The 22,886-nt window shown below is 44.4% G+C and overlaps 1 protein-coding gene across 8 annotated transcripts in view; it reads right to left on the bottom strand.

The window, feature by feature from the left end:
* The window catches only part of LOC118078409 (alpha-1-antitrypsin-like), a 28,788-nt gene extending 8,191 nt beyond the window's left edge, over positions 1-20,597 (bottom strand). The window contains exons 1-4 of one of the 8 annotated variants that reach the window (XM_088672954.1): positions 15,373-15,464; positions 13,829-13,881; positions 12,078-12,731; positions 11,425-11,695 (exon numbers count right to left, since the gene is read on the bottom strand). In XM_088672954.1, coding sequence (XP_088529080.1) covers positions 11,425-11,695; positions 12,078-12,711 — 905 coding nt within the window. In that variant the 5' untranslated portion in view covers positions 12,712-12,731; positions 13,829-13,881; positions 15,373-15,464. The other 7 variants (XM_088672951.1, XM_060272096.2, XM_060272098.2 and 4 more) reach the window with 7 other exon arrangements.
* Between the last annotated feature and the right edge of the window lie 2,289 nt (positions 20,598-22,886).

The following is a 22,886-nucleotide window of genomic DNA, read 5'->3' as shown; positions in this document are numbered from 1 at the left end:
TGTAATAAAAGAGTATTTGGAAATAAATTTAAATCAAGAAACAAATATAAACACAGTGTAGAATGGGGAAAACCAGAGATCTGTTCAAGAAAATTGGTGATATGAAAGGAACATTTCGTACAAAGATTACCATAATCAAGGACAAAAGTGGTAAGGACCTAACAGAAGCAGAAGACATCAAGAAGAGGTGGCAAGAATACACAGAGGAATTATACCAGAAAGATATGGAGGTCTCATACACCCCAGGTAGTGTGGTTGCCGACCTTGAGCCAGACATCTTGGAGAGTGAAGTCAAATGGGCCTTAGAAAGCATTGCTAATAACAAGGCCAGTGGAAGTGATGATATTCCAGCTGAACTATTTAAAATTTTAAAAGATGATGCTGTTAAGGTGCTACACCCAATATGCCAGCAAGTTTGGAAAACTCAGCAATGGCCAGAGGATTGGAAAAGATCAGTCTACATCCCAATTCCAAAGAAGGGCAGTGCCAAAGAATGCTCTAACTACCGCACAATTGCGCTCATTTCACACGCTAGCAAGGTTATGCTTAAAATTCTACAAGGCAGGCTTAGGCAGTATGTGGACCGAGAACTCCCAGAAGTGCAAGCTGGATTTCGAAAGGGCAGAGGAACCAGAGACCAAATAGCAAACATGCGCTGGATTATGGAGAAAGCTAGAGAGTTCCAGAAAAACGTCTACTTCTGCTTCATTGACTATGCAAAAGCCTTTGACTGTGTCGACCACAGCAAACTATGGCAAGTTCTTAAAGAAATGGGAGTGCCTGATCACCTCATCTGTCTCCTGAGAAATCTCTATGTGGGACAAGAAGCTACAGTTAGAACTGGATATGGAACAACTGATTGGTTCAAAATTGGGAAAGGAGTACGACAAGGTTGTATATTGTCTCCCTGCTTATTTAACTTATATGCAGAATTCATCATGCGAAAGGCTGGACTAGATGAATCCCAAGCCGGAATTAAGATTGCCGGAAGAAATATCAACAACCTCAGATATGCAGATGACACAACCTTGATGGCAGAAAGCGAGGAGGAATTAAAGAACCTTTTAATGAGGGTGAAAGAGGAGAGCGCAAAATATGGTCTGAAGCTCAACATCAAAAAAACCAAGATCATGGCCACTGGTCCCATCACCTCCTGGCAAATAGAAGGGGAAGAAATGGAGGCAGTGAGAGATTTTACTTTCTTGGGCTCCTTGATCACTGCAGATGGTGACAGCAGTCACGAAATTAAAAGACGCCTGCTTCTTGGGAGAAAAGCAATGACAAACCTAGACAGCATCTTAAAAAGCAGAGACATCACTTTGCCGACAAAGGTCCGTATAGTTAAAGCTATGGTTTTCCCAGTAGTGATGTATGGAAGTGAGAGCTGGACCATAAAGAAGGCTGATCGTCGAAGAATTGATGCTTTTGAATTATGGTGCTGGAGGAGACTCTTGAGAGTCCCATGGACTGCTAGAAGATCAAACCTATCCATTCTTAAGGAAATCAGCCCTGAGTGCTCCCTGGAAGGACAGATCGTGAAGCTGAGGCTCCAATACTTTGGCCACCTCATGAGAAGAGAAGAATCCTTGGAAAAGACCCTGATGTTGGGAAAGATTGAGGGCACTAGGAGAAGGGGACGACAGAGGACAAGATGGTTGGACAGTGTTCTCGAAGCTACGAACATGAGTTTGACCAAACTGCGGGAGGCAGTGCAAGACAGGAGTGCCTGGCGTGCTATGGTCCATGGGGTCACGAAGAGTCGGACACGACTAAACGACTAAACAACAACAACAAATTATTCGCAGACATATTGGCAAACAGAATGAAAATTACATTAGGAAAATTAATTAATAAAGACCAAACGGGGTTTCTACCAAAGAGATTAATGTATAACAATATGAGGAATATTATAGATATTTTGGAGTATCTAAGTGTGAAAATAAATAAGAAAGCGGCCCTTTTATTATTGGATGCAGAAAAAGCATTTGATAAAGTTCTATGGATATTTATGAGAAGCCACTCCAGTATCCCTGCCAAGAAAACTCAGAGAAGCCACTCCAGTATCCCTGCCAAGAAAACTCCATGGACAAAGACAACAGGCATATAAAAGTTATGACGCTGGAAGATGAGCCCCTCAGGTCGGAAGGCGTCCAACATGCTACTGAGGAAGAGCGGAGGATAAGTACAAGTAGATTCAGAGCTGATGAAGCGGCTGGGCCAAAGCCGAAAGGACGCTCAGTTGCGGATATGCCTGGAAGCGAAAGGAAAGTCCGATGCTGTAAAGAAAAATATTGCATAGGAACCTGGAATGTAAGAACCATGAATAGAGGTAAGCTGGATGTGGTCAAAAATGAGATGACAAGAATAAATATCGACATCCTGGGCATCAGTGAACTAAAATGGAAGGGAATGGGCGAATTCAGTTCGGGTGACTATCATATCTACTACTGTGGGCAAGAATCCTGTAGCAGAAATGGAGTGGCCCTCATAGTCAACAAAAGAGTGGCAAAAGCTGTAATGGGATGCAATCTCAAAAATGACAGAATGATCTCGATACGAATCCAAGGCAGACCTTTTAACATCACAGTAATCCAAGTTTATGCACCAACTACTGGTGCTGAAGAAAGTGAAATTGACCAATTCTATGAAGACCTACAACAACTTCTAGAAATGACACCAAAGAAGGATGTTCTTCTCATTACAGGGGATTGGAATGCTAAAGTAGGGAATCAAGAGATAAAAGGAACAACTGGCAAGTTTGGCCTTGGAGTTCAAAATGAAGCAGGGCAAAGGCTAATAGAGTTCTGTCAAGAGAACAAGCTGGTCATCACAAACACTCTCTTCCAACAACACAAGAGACGACTCTACACATGGATATCACCAAATGGGCAGCATCGAAATCAGATTGATTATATTCTCTGCAGCCAAAGATGGAGAAGCTCTATACAGTCAGCAAAAACAAGACCTGGAGCTGATTGTAACTCAGATCATCAGCTTCTTATAGCAAAATTCCAGCTTAAACTGAAGAAAGTAGGAAAAACCACTGGGCCAGTAAGATACAATCTGAATCAAATCCCTTATGAATACACAGTGGAAGTGAGGAACAGGTTTAAGGATTTAGATTTGGTGGACAGAGTGCCTGAAGAACTATGGATGGAGGCTCGTAACATTATACAGGAGGCAGCAATGAAAACCATCCCAAGGAAAAGGAAATGCAAGAAAGCAAAATGGCTGTCCAACGAGGCCTTACAAATAGCGGAGGAGAGGAGGCAAGCAAAATGCAAGGGAGATAGGGAAAGATACAGGAAACTGAATGCAGATTTCCAAAAAACAGCAAGGAGAGACAAGAGGGTCTTCTTAAATGAGCAATGCAAAGAAATAGAGGAAAACAATAGAATGGGGAAAACCAGAGATCTGTTCAAGAAAATTGGTGATATGAAAGGAACATTTCGTACAAAGATTACCATAATCAAGGACAAAAGTGGTAAGGACCTAACAGAAGCAGAAGACATCAAGAAGAGGTGGCAAGAATACACAGAGGAATTATACCAGAAAGATATGGAGGTCTCATACACCCCAGGTAGTGTGGTTGCCGACCTTGAGCCAGACATCTTGGAGAGTGAAGTCAAATGGGCCTTAGAAAGCATTGCTAATAACAAGGCCAGTGGAAGTGATGATATTCCAGCTGAACTATTTAAAATTTTAAAAGATGATGCTGTTAAGGTGCTACACCCAATATGCCAGCAAGTTTGGAAAACTCAGCAATGGCCAGAGGATTGGAAAAGATCAGTCTACATCCCAATTCCAAAGAAGGGCAGTGCCAAAGAATGCTCTAACTACCGCACAATTGCGCTCATTTCACACGCTAGCAAGGTTATGCTTAAAATTCTACAAGGCAGGCTTAGGCAGTATGTGGACCGAGAACTCCCAGAAGTGCAAGCTGGATTTCGAAAGGGCAGAGGAACCAGAGACCAAATAGCAAACATGCGCTGGATTATGGAGAAAGCTAGAGAGTTCCAGAAAAACGTCTACTTCTGCTTCATTGACTATGCAAAAGCCTTTGACTGTGTCGACCACAGCAAACTATGGCAAGTTCTTAAAGAAATGGGAGTGCCTGATCACCTCATCTGTCTCCTGAGAAATCTCTATGTGGGACAAGAAGCTACAGTTAGAACTGGATATGGAACAACTGATTGGTTCAAAATTGGGAAAGGAGTACGACAAGGTTGTATATTGTCTCCCTGCTTATTTAACTTATATGCAGAATTCATCATGCGAAAGGCTGGACTAGATGAATCCCAAGCCGGAATTAAGATTGCCGGAAGAAATATCAACAACCTCAGATATGCAGATGACACAACCTTGATGGCAGAAAGCGAGGAGGAATTAAAGAACCTTTTAATGAGGGTGAAAGAGGAGAGCGCAAAATATGGTCTGAAGCTCAACATCAAAAAAACCAAGATCATGGCCACTGGTCCCATCACCTCCTGGCAAATAGAAGGGGAAGATATGGAGGCAGTGAGGGATTTTACTTTCTTGGGCTCCTTGATCACTGCAGATGGTGACAGCAGTCACGAAATTAAAAGACGCCTGCTTCTTGGGAGAAAAGCAATGACAAACCTAGACAGCATCTTAAAAAGCAGAGACATCACTTTGCCGACAAAGGTCCGTATAGTTAAAGCTATGGTTTTCCCAGTAGTGATGTATGGAAGTGAGAGCTGGACCATAAAGAAGGCTGATCGTCGAAGAATTGATGCTTTTGAATTATGGTGCTGGAGGAGACTCTTGAGAGTCCCATGGACTGCTAGAAGATCAAACCTATCCATTCTTAAGGAAATCAGCCCTGAGTGCTCCCTGGAAGGACAGATCGTGAAGCTGAGGCTCCAATACTTTGGCCACCTCATGAGAAGAGAAGAATCCTTGGAAAAGACCCTGATGTTGGGAAAGATTGAGGGCACTAGGAGAAGGGGACGACAGAGGACAAGATGGTTGGACAGTGTTCTCGAAGCTACGAACATGAGTTTGACCAAACTGCGGGAGGCAGTGCAAGACAGGAGTGCCTGGCGTGCTATGGTCCATGGGGTCACGAAGAGTCGGACACGACTAAACGACTAAACAACAACAACAAATTATTCGCAGACATATTGGCAAACAGAATGAAAATTACATTAGGAAAATTAATTAATAAAGACCAAACGGGGTTTCTACCAAAGAGATTAATGTATAACAATATGAGGAATATTATAGATATTTTGGAGTATCTAAGTGTGAAAATAAATAAGAAAGCGGCCCTTTTATTATTGGATGCAGAAAAAGCATTTGATAAAGTTCTATGGATATTTATGAGAAGCCACTCCAGTATCCCTGCCAAGAAAACTCAGAGAAGCCACTCCAGTATCCCTGCCAAGAAAACTCCATGGACAAAGACAACAGGCATATAAAAGTTATGACGCTGGAAGATGAGCCCCTCAGGTCGGAAGGCGTCCAACATGCTACTGAGGAAGAGCGGAGGATAAGTACAAGTAGATTCAGAGCTGATGAAGCGGCTGGGCCAAAGCCGAAAGGACGCTCAGTTGCGGATATGCCTGGAAGCGAAAGGAAAGTCCGATGCTGTAAAGAAAAATATTGCATAGGAACCTGGAATGTAAGAACCATGAATAGAGGTAAGCTGGATGTGGTCAAAAATGAGATGACAAGAATAAATATCGACATCCTGGGCATCAGTGAACTAAAATGGAAGGGAATGGGCGAATTCAGTTCGGGTGACTATCATATCTACTACTGTGGGCAAGAATCCTGTAGCAGAAATGGAGTGGCCCTCATAGTCAACAAAAGAGTGGCAAAAGCTGTAATGGGATGCAATCTCAAAAATGACAGAATGATCTCGATACGAATCCAAGGCAGACCTTTTAACATCACAGTAATCCAAGTTTATGCACCAACTACTGGTGCTGAAGAAAGTGAAATTGACCAATTCTATGAAGACCTACAACAACTTCTAGAAATGACACCAAAGAAGGATGTTCTTCTCATTACAGGGGATTGGAATGCTAAAGTAGGGAATCAAGAGATAAAAGGAACAACTGGCAAGTTTGGCCTTGGAGTTCAAAATGAAGCAGGGCAAAGGCTAATAGAGTTCTGTCAAGAGAACAAGCTGGTCATCACAAACACTCTCTTCCAACAACACAAGAGACGACTCTACACATGGATATCACCAAATGGGCAGCATCGAAATCAGATTGATTATATTCTCTGCAGCCAAAGATGGAGAAGCTCTATACAGTCAGCAAAAACAAGACCTGGAGCTGATTGTAACTCAGATCATCAGCTTCTTATAGCAAAATTCCAGCTTAAACTGAAGAAAGTAGGAAAAACCACTGGGCCAGTAAGATACAATCTGAATCAAATCCCTTATGAATACACAGTGGAAGTGAGGAACAGGTTTAAGGATTTAGATTTGGTGGACAGAGTGCCTGAAGAACTATGGATGGAGGCTCGTAACATTATACAGGAGGCAGCAATGAAAACCATCCCAAGGAAAAGGAAATGCAAGAAAGCAAAATGGCTGTCCAACGAGGCCTTACAAATAGCGGAGGAGAGGAGGCAAGCAAAATGCAAGGGAGATAGGGAAAGATACAGGAAACTGAATGCAGATTTCCAAAAAACAGCAAGGAGAGACAAGAGGGTCTTCTTAAATGAGCAATGCAAAGAAATAGAGGAAAACAATAGAATGGGGAAAACCAGAGATCTGTTCAAGAAAATTGGTGATATGAAAGGAACATTTCGTACAAAGATTACCATAATCAAGGACAAAAGTGGTAAGGACCTAACAGAAGCAGAAGACATCAAGAAGAGGTGGCAAGAATACACAGAGGAATTATACCAGAAAGATATGGAGGTCTCATACACCCCAGGTAGTGTGGTTGCCGACCTTGAGCCAGACATCTTGGAGAGTGAAGTCAAATGGGCCTTAGAAAGCATTGCTAATAACAAGGCCAGTGGAAGTGATGATATTCCAGCTGAACTATTTAAAATTTTAAAAGATGATGCTGTTAAGGTGCTACACCCAATATGCCAGCAAGTTTGGAAAACTCAGCAATGGCCAGAGGATTGGAAAAGATCAGTCTACATCCCAATTCCAAAGAAGGGCAGTGCCAAAGAATGCTCTAACTACCGCACAATTGCGCTCATTTCACACGCTAGCAAGGTTATGCTTAAAATTCTACAAGGCAGGCTTAGGCAGTATGTGGACCGAGAACTCCCAGAAGTGCAAGCTGGATTTCGAAAGGGCAGAGGAACCAGAGACCAAATAGCAAACATGCGCTGGATTATGGAGAAAGCTAGAGAGTTCCAGAAAAACGTCTACTTCTGCTTCATTGACTATGCAAAAGCCTTTGACTGTGTCGACCACAGCAAACTATGGCAAGTTCTTAAAGAAATGGGAGTGCCTGATCACCTCATCTGTCTCCTGAGAAATCTCTATGTGGGACAAGAAGCTACAGTTAGAACTGGATATGGAACAACTGATTGGTTCAAAATTGGGAAAGGAGTACGACAAGGTTGTATATTGTCTCCCTGCTTATTTAACTTATATGCAGAATTCATCATGCGAAAGGCTGGACTAGATGAATCCCAAGCCGGAATTAAGATTGCCGGAAGAAATATCAACAACCTCAGATATGCAGATGACACAACCTTGATGGCAGAAAGCGAGGAGGAATTAAAGAACCTTTTAATGAGGGTGAAAGAGGAGAGCGCAAAATATGGTCTGAAGCTCAACATCAAAAAAACCAAGATCATGGCCACTGGTCCCATCACCTCCTGGCAAATAGAAGGGGAAGAAATGGAGGCAGTGAGAGATTTTACTTTCTTGGGCTCCTTGATCACTGCAGATGGTGACAGCAGTCACGAAATTAAAAGACGCCTGCTTCTTGGGAGAAAAGCAATGACAAACCTAGACAGCATCTTAAAAAGCAGAGACATCACTTTGCCGACAAAGGTCCGTATAGTTAAAGCTATGGTTTTCCCAGTAGTGATGTATGGAAGTGAGAGCTGGACCATAAAGAAGGCTGATCGTCGAAGAATTGATGCTTTTGAATTATGGTGCTGGAGGAGACTCTTGAGAGTCCCATGGACTGCTAGAAGATCAAACCTATCCATTCTTAAGGAAATCAGCCCTGAGTGCTCCCTGGAAGGACAGATCGTGAAGCTGAGGCTCCAATACTTTGGCCACCTCATGAGAAGAGAAGAATCCTTGGAAAAGACCCTGATGTTGGGAAAGATTGAGGGCACTAGGAGAAGGGGACGACAGAGGACAAGATGGTTGGACAGTGTTCTCGAAGCTACGAACATGAGTTTGACCAAACTGCGGGAGGCAGTGCAAGACAGGAGTGCCTGGCGTGCTATGGTCCATGGGGTCACGAAGAGTCGGACACGACTAAACGACTAAACAACAACAACAAATTATTCGCAGACATATTGGCAAACAGAATGAAAATTACATTAGGAAAATTAATTAATAAAGACCAAACGGGGTTTCTACCAAAGAGATTAATGTATAACAATATGAGGAATATTATAGATATTTTGGAGTATCTAAGTGTGAAAATAAATAAGAAAGCGGCCCTTTTATTATTGGATGCAGAAAAAGCATTTGATAAAGTTCTATGGATATTTATGAAAAAATGTATAGAAAAATTGGGTTTTGGAGAAAAAATTGTAAAAGGTATAGGAGCAATTTATAATAAACAAAGAGCCAAATTGATTATAAATGGAGAACTAACAGAGGAAATCCAGATACAAAGAGGAACAAGGCAAGGCTGCCCTCTTTCCCCATTATTATTTATCCTATGCTTAGAGTTTCTGCTAAAAAATATAAGAGAGGATGAGAAGATTAAAGGAATAACAAGGGGAAGAGACACCCATAAATTAAAAGCGTTCGCTGATGATATCATACTTACATTGGAAGACCCAGAGGAAAGCGTACCCCAAGCATTAGAGAAAATTAGAGAATTTGGGGAGCTAGCGGGGTTTAGTATAAATAAAGATAAAACGAATATGTTGGTTAGAAATTTAAGGAAAGAGGAGATTGAAAGGCTACAAGAGAGAGTAGGATTGAAGGTGGTTAAAAAGGCTAAATATTTAGGAATTTGGGTTTCTAACAATACTAATAATTTGGTGAAGGATAACTATGTTAAAATTTGGAACGAGGTTAAAAAAGATCTAGAAATATGGAAAAGATTAAATCTATCACTTCTGGGCAAAATAGCAACCATTAAAATGAATGTTCTACCGAGAATGTTGTTCATATTTCAAATGCTCCCAATCTTAGGAACAGGAAGTGGAATTTTTAAACAATGGAATAAAGATCTATCCAAATTTATATGGAACAATAAACCAGCCAGAGTAAAATTTAAATTATTAACCGACATAAAAGAGAGAGGAGGATTGGGGCTCCCTAACCTAAATATCTATCATGATGCCGCAAGCTTTCTTTGGATAAAGGAATGGATTACCTTGGAAAACCACAAACTATTAGACCTAGAAGGATTTCAAAACAAATGGGGTTGGCATGCCTATTTGCAGGATGAAAAGGTAAAAATACATAAAGGGTTTAACACGCATGTTATTAAAAAAATCTCTATTGAAGGTATGGGAAAGACATAAACCCCTGATGGAACCGAAGACACCAAAATGGTTGTCACCTATTGAAATAATAACAGTGAAAAAAGTAAATAATGATGGGAAATGGATAAAGTATAAGGACTTAATAGAGGAAAAAGAAGGGGTGTTTAAATTAAAAAAATATGAAGATGTTAAGCAACAATTGGCAGGGTGGCTCCAATATTATCAATTAAATAGTAGGTTTCAAGAAGATATGAAAAAAGGAGGGTTTATGTCCAAACCATCCCTACTTGAAAAAAGTCTATTACAAAGTGAACGGAAAATCATATCCAAAGTGTATAACACCATTCTAGAATGGGAAGTGAAGGATGAAGTCGTGAAGGAGACAATGACGAAGTGGGCAATGGACCTAGGGAAAGTAATAGAAATGGGTAAGTGGGAAAAACTCTGGAGTGCAACATGGAAATTCACGGCGTCAGAAACAATTAGAGAAAATTTAATAAAAATGTTCTATAAGTGGTATCTGACGCTGGTCAAAATTTATAAAATGTATAAAGATAAAGACAATCATTGTTGGAGGTGTGAAAGAGAAGTAGGTACATTCCTACATATTTGGTGGCAGTGCCCAAAAATTAAACCTTTCTGGAATGGAGTGTTAGAAGAGTTAAAGATAATATTTAAATACAACATAAAGAAGACTCCAGAATCTTTCCTATTAGGAATGGTTGAAGAGGAAGTGGCAAAAAAAGACGAAAATATATTTTTATATTCAGTAGCGGCGGCAAGAATTTTAATTGCAAAATTATGGAAAAGTAAGGAAGTACCCACCATTAGAGATTGGCAGGAGAAATTAATCGGTTATATTGATTTGGCTAGATTGACGAATTCGATTAGGGGCGGTTCCAATAAAAAAATTTATTGACAATTGGGAAAAATTTGGAGTATATTTAAAAGAACTTGGGTTTGAAACCAATATTTTGTAGTATTCCAAGGAGGAAAGTTAATGGAAGCAGTAGGAAGATAAATAATTTTATAGTCAGGATAGAAGAGAAGGGGAAGTCGAATTACAAAAGAAGATGTGAAGACAGAATGGAAGATATATAAGACAAGTTGATGATATATTTGAGAAGATGGAGTAAGTTTTGTTTGAAATTGTATGATTATCTATGTATGTATTGATTTTGTTTATATTTTAGAGGATTGTTTTGTTTTATATTGTTTTTAAACTCAATAAAGATTACAAAAAAATTAAAAAAAAAACAACAAACCAATCAATTCTGAAGGAAATCAGCCCTGAGTGCTCACTGGAAGGACAGATCGTGAAGCTGAGGCTCCAATACTTTGGCCACCTCATGAGAAGAGAAGACTCCCTGGAAAAGACCCTGATGCTGGGCAAGATGGAGGGCACAAGGAGAAGGGGACAACAGAGGACGATATGGTTAGACAGTGTTCTCGAAGCTACGAACATGAGTTTGACCAAACTGTGGGAGGCAGTGCAAGACAGGAGTGCCTGGCGTGCTATGGTCCATGGGGTCACGAAGAGTCGGACACGACTAAATTACGAAACAACAACAACAACATGGCAGGACAGAATTCCAATCAAAGATGTGCTCTCCCAAGCCCACATTCCTAGCATGTTTGCACTCCTGTCTCAGCGACGTCTATGCTCAATTGATCCTGTTCTGGAATTACAAGGGACTTGGTCACTATACAGCTTATCACTACCCCTCAAACTCACAACAATATATTTACACCTACAAACATGTACTACACTCTTTACACTATGGCACGCACACTTACCGTGATTTCATTGAATTCATCCATTTTAACAAAACATCTTTGCTAAGAGCATTTTCCAACTGCTTCATTTTTCCTTGGTCAGGAAGAATAAATAATGCTGAAACATCGCCCTTGTAAGGGAGCTTCACAACCTTGCAGGATAGGATCTTATCATGGTGAAACTCAAACCAGCTGTCTTTGTTCATCATAGGGACTTTCACCGTGGTTTGCTCATCCACATGGAAGTCTCCTTCTCTTGTACTCAGAGAATTGAAAGGTTTTTCCCAATTGGCTTATGGAAAGAACAATAACAACATACATGTCATTTAATTCTTCAATATATTAATTGTCATACTCAGAGCTTTTAATAAAAGTTCCTGTTTTAGTGGCATCTTACAGTTCTCAATCTAGTTCCCAATTACTTCATCTCATTTCCAGGAAAAGGGTACTCACAGTATATTTGATTTGTTTCGATAATGGTGGAGGTCAATTTTTTGATTGATTAAAGGAACTTCTCTGTGATGAGAAGTCTGATAAGATTCGTCTCACACAGTGGGCAGATGATGACTCCAGACTAAAGCACCAACAAATCTGAACCACAGCTTAAAGTTTAAACCTTAAACTGAGAACATCCAAGATGCAAAACATGTATAAAACAAGTCCCTCTGACTTACCTCTCATGTAAATATAGTTCACCATAACCATTAGAGCATCTGGGTTAAGACCCTTGACAGCATCAACGATTTTCCCATTGGTTTTGTTTTCTATATAGCTATTGATTTGACTTTCAGCTACTGCAGGATTCTTGAAGTTAGTTGGAAGAACGTCCGTCTCATAAAAATGTTTGGCATCATCCAAGAACTTCTTCAGGAGTTTCACTTGGTCATCTGTGAATAGGGCGTTCCCAATGTTCAGGTGGAGTTCAGCATTGGGGCGGTTCAGTATACGGAAGAGATCATGGAAACCCTCATGTATTTCCTGTTCAGTAATATCTGAGAAGCCAAGTCCTGACAAAAGCTGGCTCAACGTGGTTGTTCTAGCTCCCAGTGACACCATGGCCAAGGCAGTGGAAATGCTCAGAGGGGAAAAGATAATGTTCTTCTCAGCGGTCTCCGAAGCAACATGGTGGTAGAATCGAAAGGCGAAGTCAGCATTTCCGGGGGCTATCTTCAAAGAGGGCAGACCTCTTTCACCTTCAGCAGGAGGAGAATGGCCATGGCCATGGTTCTCTTTGTGGTCAGGGGTATGGTGACATTGGGCAAAAGCACAGAGCCCAGCAAGAAGCAAACACAGGTAGAGGCGAGACATTGTGTTCCTCTGGAAGTAGTCTGTGAAGACAAATCACATTCAAAATTCATCATTGCAATGGCTTGCCTTTGAGTCATTCGACTCTTATATGCCTTTCTGGCAGGATTTTAACAATCTCACTTTCTTTTCTTTTGGCAGAATGTTAGAAGCATAGTGATCATTGTTAAAGCCTTTATTAAAATAAAGCAAGATTTTTTTTGTACGCAAGTTTGTGTTTCTTTGTGGAAAGCAGTATACCAAACTGTTGAGTGGTTTCTTTAAATATTTAGGTTCATTGTATCTCTTTGTGTTTCTCTTTAAAGGACAGAGTAAATATCATGACCTAGTTTTACAGCTGTGAAGCAGTATAGCAGGTGCTGTTGTGTTAATTAAGCTGTGTCAGCAATTGGGTATAGTATATAAAGAGCAGCATGTACCCTGGTGAATGGATCGATAGATGGGTCATACTTATAGATGTAATGTAATTTAATGTAAGAGTAGTTTTTATTTTTTGTAATTAAAGCTTAAGGACTTAGAGCACAATCCTATCCACGTATAATTGAATCAACGGGTGCTTACTCCCAACTAGGCAGCAGGCTATCTTGGCGACAAGCAGGGCCGGAGCGTCCATTTAGGCAAACTAGGCAGTCGCCTAGGGCGCCAAGATGGAGGGGGCGCTGGCCAGCCTGCCCCCCGCCGCCCCGAAGTGCACCTGGTTGGAGTCCAGGCTGACTTGTAATCGTCCGGGAGAGCCGAGCTGAACAGAGCTCGGAAAGAGCCCTGCAGTTCCCGAAGCTGCCACTGGGGTCGCAGGGAGTCCTCAGGCTGGAAAGGCTGGCTGCTGCCTCCTTCCTTCCTTCCTCCTTCCCTCCCTCCTGCCTGCAAAGATGGATGCTGGCGGCCGTCCCTAGGCCCGGGCTGTGGGGCAGCAGGGCGTCTGGCTACCAGGTGCACTGTGGGGAGGAGGACGTGGGAGGCGATCCTCCTCTGAGGCCGCTGCTGCTCTGCGTGTCTTCCTGGAGGCTGACTGTGCCTCTGGGCACCGCCCCTTCCTTCCCGCTCAGGTGGCCGAGCGGGAAGAAGCGGGCCGGGTATGCTGTGGAGCGAAGCGGGGCTGGTGGTGCACTGAAAATTTCACCTTCGAAGCGCAAGCTGGAGGGATGCTTGAAGCCGACAGGACAGCAGGGAAAGCTGTGAAAACAAGAGAGTGGGTGACTGACCGACAGGTTTCTTTGCGCCCTATCCGCGCTTGCTTCGCAGGGCTCAGCTTAGCTTTGCGCGGTTTTTCCATATCACATTTATGAGGTGATTTCAACCCAGGGGCGTCTTTACCCTTGGGCTCCGTGGCGCAGCAGTGAACCAGGGTGGCAATCCAGGGAGAGGACAGGTGGGCGCTAGGACCCTGTTCGCTCTACAGCGCCAGGGTCATCCCTCATCCCAGTGCTGGGCTTGGCTGGCTGGCTGGCTGGCTGGCCGGCTCCAGAGAGCGAGCGTGAGCAGCGCCTTCCTTGCCGGCTCCCTCCCACCCCAGCTGGCTGTATTCCTCCCTCCCCTTGCTCTGTATTCCTGACTCCGAATCACCATCTCCTCTGGGATGGAGAAGGAGGAGGAGGAGGAGGGAAAGGAGCTGGTGGTGGAGGAGGAGGAGGCTGGAGAAGAGGGGCGTAGCCAGGATCAAAACTAGGGGGGGGCAAGGGGCGGGGGCAAGGCACAGGAGGGGAGGGGTCACAAAGTGGGAACGTGGGTGGGGCTACGGAGCCCAGGTGAGGAAAGACATAAGCTCTGGAACCTCTTAAACAATACCGCCCCACCCCAAAAAATAATATATCTCACGTTAGATGTATTATAAGAAAGAATAAGAATAAGAAAGAAGACGCTCCAAAGCAGTGTTGTGGTGCAGAGACAGAAAGACAATTCTTTGGGAGCAACCAGATTTGTATGTGTCAAACAAAAGCACCATTCATTGCCCTGAATGTCCAGGGAACATTAGGTGCTTCTGAATGTCCTTTTCATTGGACATGCATGCATCAATATTATTTGCACCTGCAAATGTTTTGGGACTATCCTACATACTTCCTTTCCCACCATGAGACTCATGAGACAAGCAAACCCCAGGGACTAGGAACTTGAGCATCCAGCAATCTTTAATTAAAAATACGTTTAAATAAATAACAACAGAGAGGCTTGTACTAACGGTTGGAAAAGAAAAAGGCGGGAGAAGCAGGGATCCCCAAACATGGCGCCAAGCAGGAGGAACTCTTAACGAAATCTGCTTTGGAGGGGGAAGTTTTGAGCTGCAAACTTTTCCCAGAGGGCGGGGATTCTCCCGATTTCACACACCCACACAATAAGAGGGGGGGGGAGTTATCAATGCTGACTCCTTAAAGGAGCAGTAAAACAACATAGGAAGGCAATTAGGGGGAACAATGTAAAGAGCAATTTAGCCAGCAGAGTTTAATCATTATCTAGAGAGCCATTCGGCCAGCAGATTTTGTTGCAAATTCAACACAAAAGAGTAAGGTGTAAGTAAGCTTCCTCAAACAAGAATAGCGCTGGGCAAAAACAATGCCTCCTCTCCCCCATCAGAAAACACCCCCACATTCCTTGCCTTTTGCCTCTCCAGCCCCCCCCCACTCCTTCAGAATAATAAAATACAGTACAGCAAAAGTATTTTCCTCAGACCAGAATAGCGCTGCTGGGACAAAAGCAAAGCCTCCCCCGCCACCAGCTAGACTTCTCGAAACTGCAGGCGCTCTCCCAGCACGTGTGGGAGACAGAGGAAATGGGGAGGGCGAGGAAGAGGACCAGCAAGCTCCGTGCGGCCCCGCCCCCTACTCTTGAGTGGCGTGTGAAGAGTATGAGGAGCTCCGTCTGTGAAAAGTAAAGGGAACTTAGGGAAGGTAATGGTGGCTGCAACATCGGGGCTCCAGCCTCCAGGATGCCGGTTGTGGCGGCGGCCATCGGAGGTGGTGGTCACCCCGCCCCATCCAGCCTGCTGCACTCCCCCCCCCCGCCCCCATATCACTACTGGTATGCTACTGTTCCAAGGCTGCTGGGCTGATCCGCGGGCCCGGGCCAGTTAGGAGGGAGGGGCGTCACCATAGCTGCCAAGTTTTCCCTTTTCTCGCGAGGAAGCCTATTCAGCATAAGGGAAAATCCCTTTAAAAAAGGGATAACTTGGCAGCTATGGGCGTCACGCCAGCTAGCCACTAACGTGGCGCCTCGCTTGCCTAGGCCACCCCTCACCTCCTCCCAGGGACCCAGCCTGGCAGCCTCAGAGAGAAAAATACAAAAGGAAGCCACAGGCGCACCGGCCCGGCGAGTGAGATTTCTGGCTCGGCTTTTGAGGCACCGATCGCGGGGGGTGCGGCCCCGAGTGCCCCCCCACTCCAGCAGGCACCCGCGCGGCACCCAAAATATCGCTCGGCCGGCGAGCTCGCCTGTAGCTTTCTTTTGTATTTTTTCCGAGGCTGCCGTGCAGAGGCGAGGGGCGGGGCTGCGGCCCATAGCTACACCCCCCCTGCCCCCTGCTTGCTCCGCCCCTGCCTCGTCGACTGAGAGCCTGGAGTCGTCGCTGAACGGCGACCTGCGCGGGTGCAACAATGAGGTGCTGCAGGCTCTCAACAACCCCTTCGCCGGCCCTGCTTCTAGGGGGGGGGGGCAGCTGCCCCTCCTGCCCCCCTGCCTATGCCTATGCTGGAGAAGGCAAAGCTAGGGGGAAGCCATCCTTGCTCTTTCACTCGGTGTTCATCCATGCTGCGAGCGCTGAAGGATTGCAGGAGGAGGGAGCCAAGGAATCGCTCCTCCAGCCCCACCGTAATCTCCCCTTTGCTCACATGTGATGGGGTGGCTGGTGGCCACCGCTCCTGAGCGTTGTGTGTGTGCACGTGCTTTGCAGAGGGGTGGATGCGCCTTGCAAAGCCAGTGGCAGATGTTTCAGCGCAGCGTGGCTCTCTTTTTTTTTTTCTCTCTCTCTCTCTCACACACATACACAGAAAGCACACGTTAGTGTGATCTGCTCTTCTGGGGTGCAACATTCACATCCCCAAGGGGAAAGGCTCTCTCGCCCCTTCCAGCCATCCGTCAAACACAAGGGTTCCAATCACCCAAAGACAGACACCAGCTTGATTTCACTTGCTTTTGACAGGGGCAGAGGGGAGCTGTGGGGTGGAGATACCTAGTTTTCTCCAGGTTACCTAACTGTACCCAGCCCCTGCCCCCTTGAAGTGTTCCGAGGCTGGTGGCTACCCCATCTCTGATGAACAGAGCTCAGCCTTAGGATGCCTCCCCCGCCCCATGCCAGCCCTGAGACACTTAAAGTACTCAGAAAGAGAAAGGGCTTTGAAGCAGGTGGACACATGTCTTGCCCTCACCTTTCTTCCAGTCATCAAGAAGAGGCCTTTGTTTTCCGGTTGGGGCCACTTTATGTACATTTTGTTTTGCAGCTGAGTTGCTGTCAGTATTTCTCACAATGTGAGGCTGGAAATGTTGTCCCCTGTGGGAAAACTTTTCAATAAATATTGTGTGTGTGTGTGTGTGTGTGTTTATCAACCAACACGGAAAGAGGCAGCCTCTCTTAGTAGTTAAGAGCAGGGCTACCCAACCAGATGCCCATTAGCCAACATAGATCACCCAATACCACAAAAGGGGGAAATGTATCCTGCAACTAAAACAACAACTCTAATGTAGATTTATTTTGTTATAAAAATGCACACACCGTGGCTTTGTTTCTGTTGGCTATTCTTCACATTTGCCTTTCCTTGTTCTTTGTATGCATGAAGACAACCCTCAATACCAACTTCTCAGATGGAAATAATATGTATCTGTCTCTCTTCTGCACACCTTTGCTGAGTATTTTAATCATAGTATCACAGAACTGGATGGTTGGAAGGGACCCCCAAGGGTCCTCTAGACCAACCCCCTCCAGTGCAGGAATCACACCACAAGCATCTCTCACAAAACAAGTTTGCCCCATCTTCCCTGTGAACAGCCCTTCAGATACAACAGAATAACAGAACCATTCACAGAGTTGGAAGGGAACCACCAGGGTCATCTAGTCCAACCCCCTCCAATGCAGGAATCTTTTGACCAACATGGGGCTTGGAACCACAACTCTGAGATTAAGAGTGTAAGTGTTGTGTCAGCTTGGTGTCTTGCAAATCAGCGTTGATGTGCTTGAAATTGAAACATTAAATAGACTTAAATTTCAGCATCACATTTAACATTTAACAAGTGATTTCTGTGCTAAAACTGTCTTCTGTTTGAGAAAATAAATCAGAAATTGTTTTATGACTTGTTTTCACAATTAAAAATAAATAAATTAACAATTTCAAATTCTGTGCTTTTCATTCTTCCTGTGTTCAAAATATCATTGGCTGGGGGGTGGGGGGCGTCAGAAGGTGATCTCGCCTAGGGCGCAAAAAAACCCTAGCACCGGCCCTGGCGACAAGCAACATCTGCAATTCTCGCACCAGGCAGGCAATTCCTCCTGCAATCTGTATGCCCATCGCATACATATATTCCTAACTACCACAATCCCCCACCAACCCACTGGAGAGGTAACCTTGACGTGAGCACCCCCCAAAAAATAATGGGTCCCTTCTAAGGGAATGCCTACCTCTTCCTCAAAGTTCTCCATCCTTGAGAACTTCATTCTCCCTACGTTACAACCGTATCTGTTCCAACTCTACAGACAGAGAATCTCACCTAAGAGATCTACAGCAAACCTTTTTAGGACTAAAATATCCACCTGATGAAGTTAAACAACAGATCAACAGAGCCAGACTGATACCTATGGAGAACCTGCTGCAAGACAGACCCAAAAAAGAAAATAACAGAACACCACTAGTCATCACATACAGCTCCCAAGTTAAAACAGTACAACGCATTATCAAAGATCTACAGCCTCTCCTGGACAATGACAGCTCCCTTTCTCAAGCTCTGGGAGGAAGACCTTTCATTGCCTACAGACAGCCACCCAATCTTAAACAACTCCTCACCCACAATAATACAACCACCAGACTTAACATGGACACTGGTACCAGAGCCTGCAATAAACCCAGATGCCAACTTTGCTGCCACATACACCCGGACAACATCATTACTGGCCCCAACAACATCCAACATACCATCTCAGGACTATTTTATTGCTCATCTTCTAACATTGTGTATGCCATCAAATGCCAACGGTGCCCTTCAGCTCTCTATATTGGACAAACAGGCCAAACCCTACGCCAAAGGATAAATGGACATAAATCTGACATCAGGAACCATAAGACTGAAAAACCAGTAGGAGAACACTTCAATCTCCCAGGACATTCTATACAAGATCTCAAAGCAGCTGTTTTATTACAGAGAAATTTCAGGAACAGACTGGAAAGAGAAGTTGCTGAATTGGAAATCATTACCAAGCTTAAAACCATGGAAGCACCTGGGATGAATAGAGACATCGGATTCTTATCTCATTATGCATGATCAAGCTTTCTTTAGCACCTCAGCCCAGGACTAATTGCAGCCATCAGCAGCTATTAACAGCCGTCTCAGCCCAGGACTAATTGCAGCCATCTGCAGCCATTAACAGCCATCTACAGGTTTACCACTCCCATCAGCCCATCACCCATTCCCACCCACCCCCACCACCCTCTGTATATATATAGGGTCTGACACTTCTGTTTCTAGTGTATCTGAAGAAGTGTGCATGCACACGAAAGCTCATACCAAAATATAAACTTAGTTGGTCTTTAAGGTGCTACTGAAGGATTTTTTTTATTTTGCTTCGACTCAGACCAACACGGCTACCTACCTGTAACTTCATTCTCCCTGACAGCAGTGGGGTTGTCGTTGTGGGAGCGGGACCTAGCTACCACCTCCCCGAAGGCCTTTTCCACTGCTCTCCTTGGCTTCTCGTACACTTTCTAATTCTGTCACATTGGCCTCAAAGGAATGAACTTGATCCCAGGGGACCAGGAACTCATTGCACCTCTGACATGCCCATGACTTCTGCCCCATAGGGAGATAATCATACATACGGCCAAGGGTGCAAAACACTGGAAATCCCCCCCCCATATCCCTAATGACTTCTTACATGCATTATGCTGTTGTCGTTGTTTTTGTTCTCCAATTAAGAGTTAGGGATTGCATTGTGTAGAGTGGGGTGCCCTGGTCTCCTTGCCCAGCTGCTGAACTGACATGTCTAAGGCACTTCATCAGCTGGAACTGATTCCGGTTCTAAATATATATTCTCCTGAGTAGCTCCTCCCAGCTACTGTAGTAGGCAAGATCAGGATTTGTGGCTCAACTTCCGTTAGCCTCCTGGGGATGGGGAGTGAACAATGGGTGGCTAGTAAATGACGATTAAATAGTTGAATAATCAACTGGCTCCCTTCCTGAAGAAAAGCTACTGAAAAAGCTCACTGCTGCAGCTTTTACTTTATCTTTGTTTTATTTACTGCCAACAACCCACTTTTAAAAGAGCTGTTCAACAGTGGAATGGACTCCCTTAGAAGTAGGAGAAATCTGCTTCACTGGAGATTTTTAAACAGAGGTTGGATGTTCTAAAGTCACCCCTCCTATTTTGCAGCCCCTTTGCACCCCCCCCCCAATTTTCAGCATCACTCCCATGCACACAGACCCACATTTAGCTCCTTCGATCTTCCCACCCAGTGCTAATTCTAACCACCCTTTTCAACTCCCCATTTCTAAATCTGCTTCTATTCCGCAGCCTCCTTTGAACCCACTCCCCTTTCCATCATCACCTCCTTTTTCATACCTGCTCTGCTCCCCTCCTTTTCAGACACCTCCACTTGCACACAGACCATCCCTGTGGTACCCTCCAAGCCAACCTCTGTCATAGCAGCATCGGGAAAGGCACGTTTGATACTTACGTTCAGAGATGTCTCTTGGAAGAAGCAGTGAAAGCTCCTTGCAGTGAGCTACTATTTATCTGTGTTGGGGCACTGTTGAGAAATGTCATGTTGTCCTTCACTAAACAGAGCAGGCTAACCCAAGAAGAACAAATATTGACCATTGCTGGACACCTGTAGTCCCAAGTCCACAGAGTACTCTCCCCTAGAGTGAAGGTTCAAATGGGTTTTCCTGAATCCTGTACAGAATATAGGGATTGGGGGCCCTGTATCCCTCTCTCCTGGAAGTATCTTTGCTTCTGTATCTATTGTTGCAAAATAGATTCCATGCAGTAGCAAGATTCCAAGGGGGGTTCCAGGCACTCACCCAGGATGTGTACTCCTTTGGAGAATTGGAGACATGGCAGAGGCTGTTGCAGCTTTAAGAAATATGGTTTGTTCCCTATTTACACCACTGTAATCTTGTATAACAGCATTTTGCAGGGTGAGCTGTAAGCCAGGATGAGCCAGGCTGCTCAGGTGGCAGATTTGGGTTCATTCTTCACAAGTGGTCTCCAGCCTCATGCCCTGCACATTGGAATCAGCAAAGCTTCCTTCTACATGCACTTCCACTTTTAAGGCACTAGGGAGCGGTTGGAGCTGTGAATGCACATGACAGGGCAGCAGAGATGGTCATCAACAGCCTGGGCTTCTTGCTCAGGTTGTTTGCTTTCTTATGAAAGAGGCTTGAGGCAGGTGAAAAGTAATCTAGGGTGCCCACTGAGCCTCTTGGTCATATTAGGCTGCCTGATTGCAGGAAGGTGGGATCATCCTCAAGAGCTGATAGCTTCCAACACCTTCCTAGAGAAGACATTGCTAGCAGGCATTAGGCAGCTCCATGATCTCTCCCTGTGCCTTGTTTCCTCCTTTCTCTTCTCCTGCTACTCTTGCTTTTTTAATTGCATTCCTCCTTCTGTGACCAGAATAAGCATGCTAAGAAGTGAGGCTTAAGTAAAAGGTAAAGGACCCCTGGGTAGTTAAGTCCAGTAAAAAATGACTATGGGGTTGCGGTGCTCATCTTGCTTTCAAGCTGAGGGAGCTGGCATTTGCCTGCAGACAGCTTTCTGAGTCATGTGGCCAGCATGACTAAACTGCTTCTGGTGCAATGGAACACCGCGACAGGAACCAGAGTGCACAGAAGCAGTATTACCTTCCCGCCGCAGCAGTACCTATTTATCTACTTGCACTGGTGTGCTTTCGAACTGCTAGGTTGGTAGGAGCTGGGACAGATTCGAACCACCGACCTTTTGATTGGCAAGCCCAAGAGGCTCAGTGGCTGTTACCACAGTGCCACCCATGTCCTTGTGCTAAGAAGCAAGGCTTAGACATAGTCCAAGGGTAGGGGACCCCAGGCCAAATGGCACCCTTCAGGTCTCTCTCCCTTTACCTTTTTACCTATCAGGCTCTCCCTAGGACAGACCTCTCACTGGTGCTACACCATCAAGTGCATTTGCTTCTCTAGAATGTGTCCTTGAAAGGTGATAAATGCGGAATAAGATAAGATAATATATCTTTATTTTCATTGTCCCCTTGCGGGAACAACGAAATTACTCGGTTGCTACATCCACTCAGATAAAGCATTCCGCATAATCCAAAATTACAAAACCTAATCAAAAACAGTAAATATAATACAAATGACAAATAAAACAAGATGACTTCAAAGTCCAGGCTTTCCATTTAAGGCCAAAATCACTCTAGAGAAGAAACTGTTCCTGAGACGGCTCGTTCTTGCCTGCATTGTTCTATATCTCCGCCCCGATGGCAGGAGCTCAAAGAAATGGTGACCAGGGTGCGATGGATCTCTTGATATGTCTAGTGCTTTTCTATGGCACCTGGTGGTGTAGATTTGTTCTAAGGTGGAGAGTGAGCAGCCAATAATGCTCTCTGCTGTTTTAATAATTCTGCACAGCCCTGCTCTATCCTGAGAAGTACAGCTTCCATACCACACCATAACCAGCTTCATATAACCACAATATGCTTAAGTCTACTTAATGCCTGAAAGGGTTAAGCTGTCTTGCCAGGCTTACCTATGTCCACTTCCCTTATATTGAGAGGAAATGGACAATCAAGTCTATTGTTCTCCCCAGTCTATCTGTGTAGCTCAGCATGTGAAGAGGTTTGAGCTAGTTGCTCCACACGGCTCTCATAAGCCACTCTTGAATTCCTATACTAATAATTTATGCCCGGCCAAATGGGCGGGGCATAAATAATAATATTAATAATAATAATTACTATTACTATTATTATTATAAATTTTGCCAATTTGTAACTAAGCTAAGTTTTACTACCTGTGCA

The sequence above is a fragment of the Zootoca vivipara genome, chromosome 1 (genome assembly GCF_965207765.1).
Source record: "Zootoca vivipara chromosome 1, rZooViv2.hap1.1, whole genome shotgun sequence".
Taxonomy (NCBI): domain Eukaryota; kingdom Metazoa; phylum Chordata; class Lepidosauria; order Squamata; family Lacertidae; genus Zootoca; species Zootoca vivipara.
This window is presented reverse-complemented; position numbering and strand designations above follow the sequence as displayed.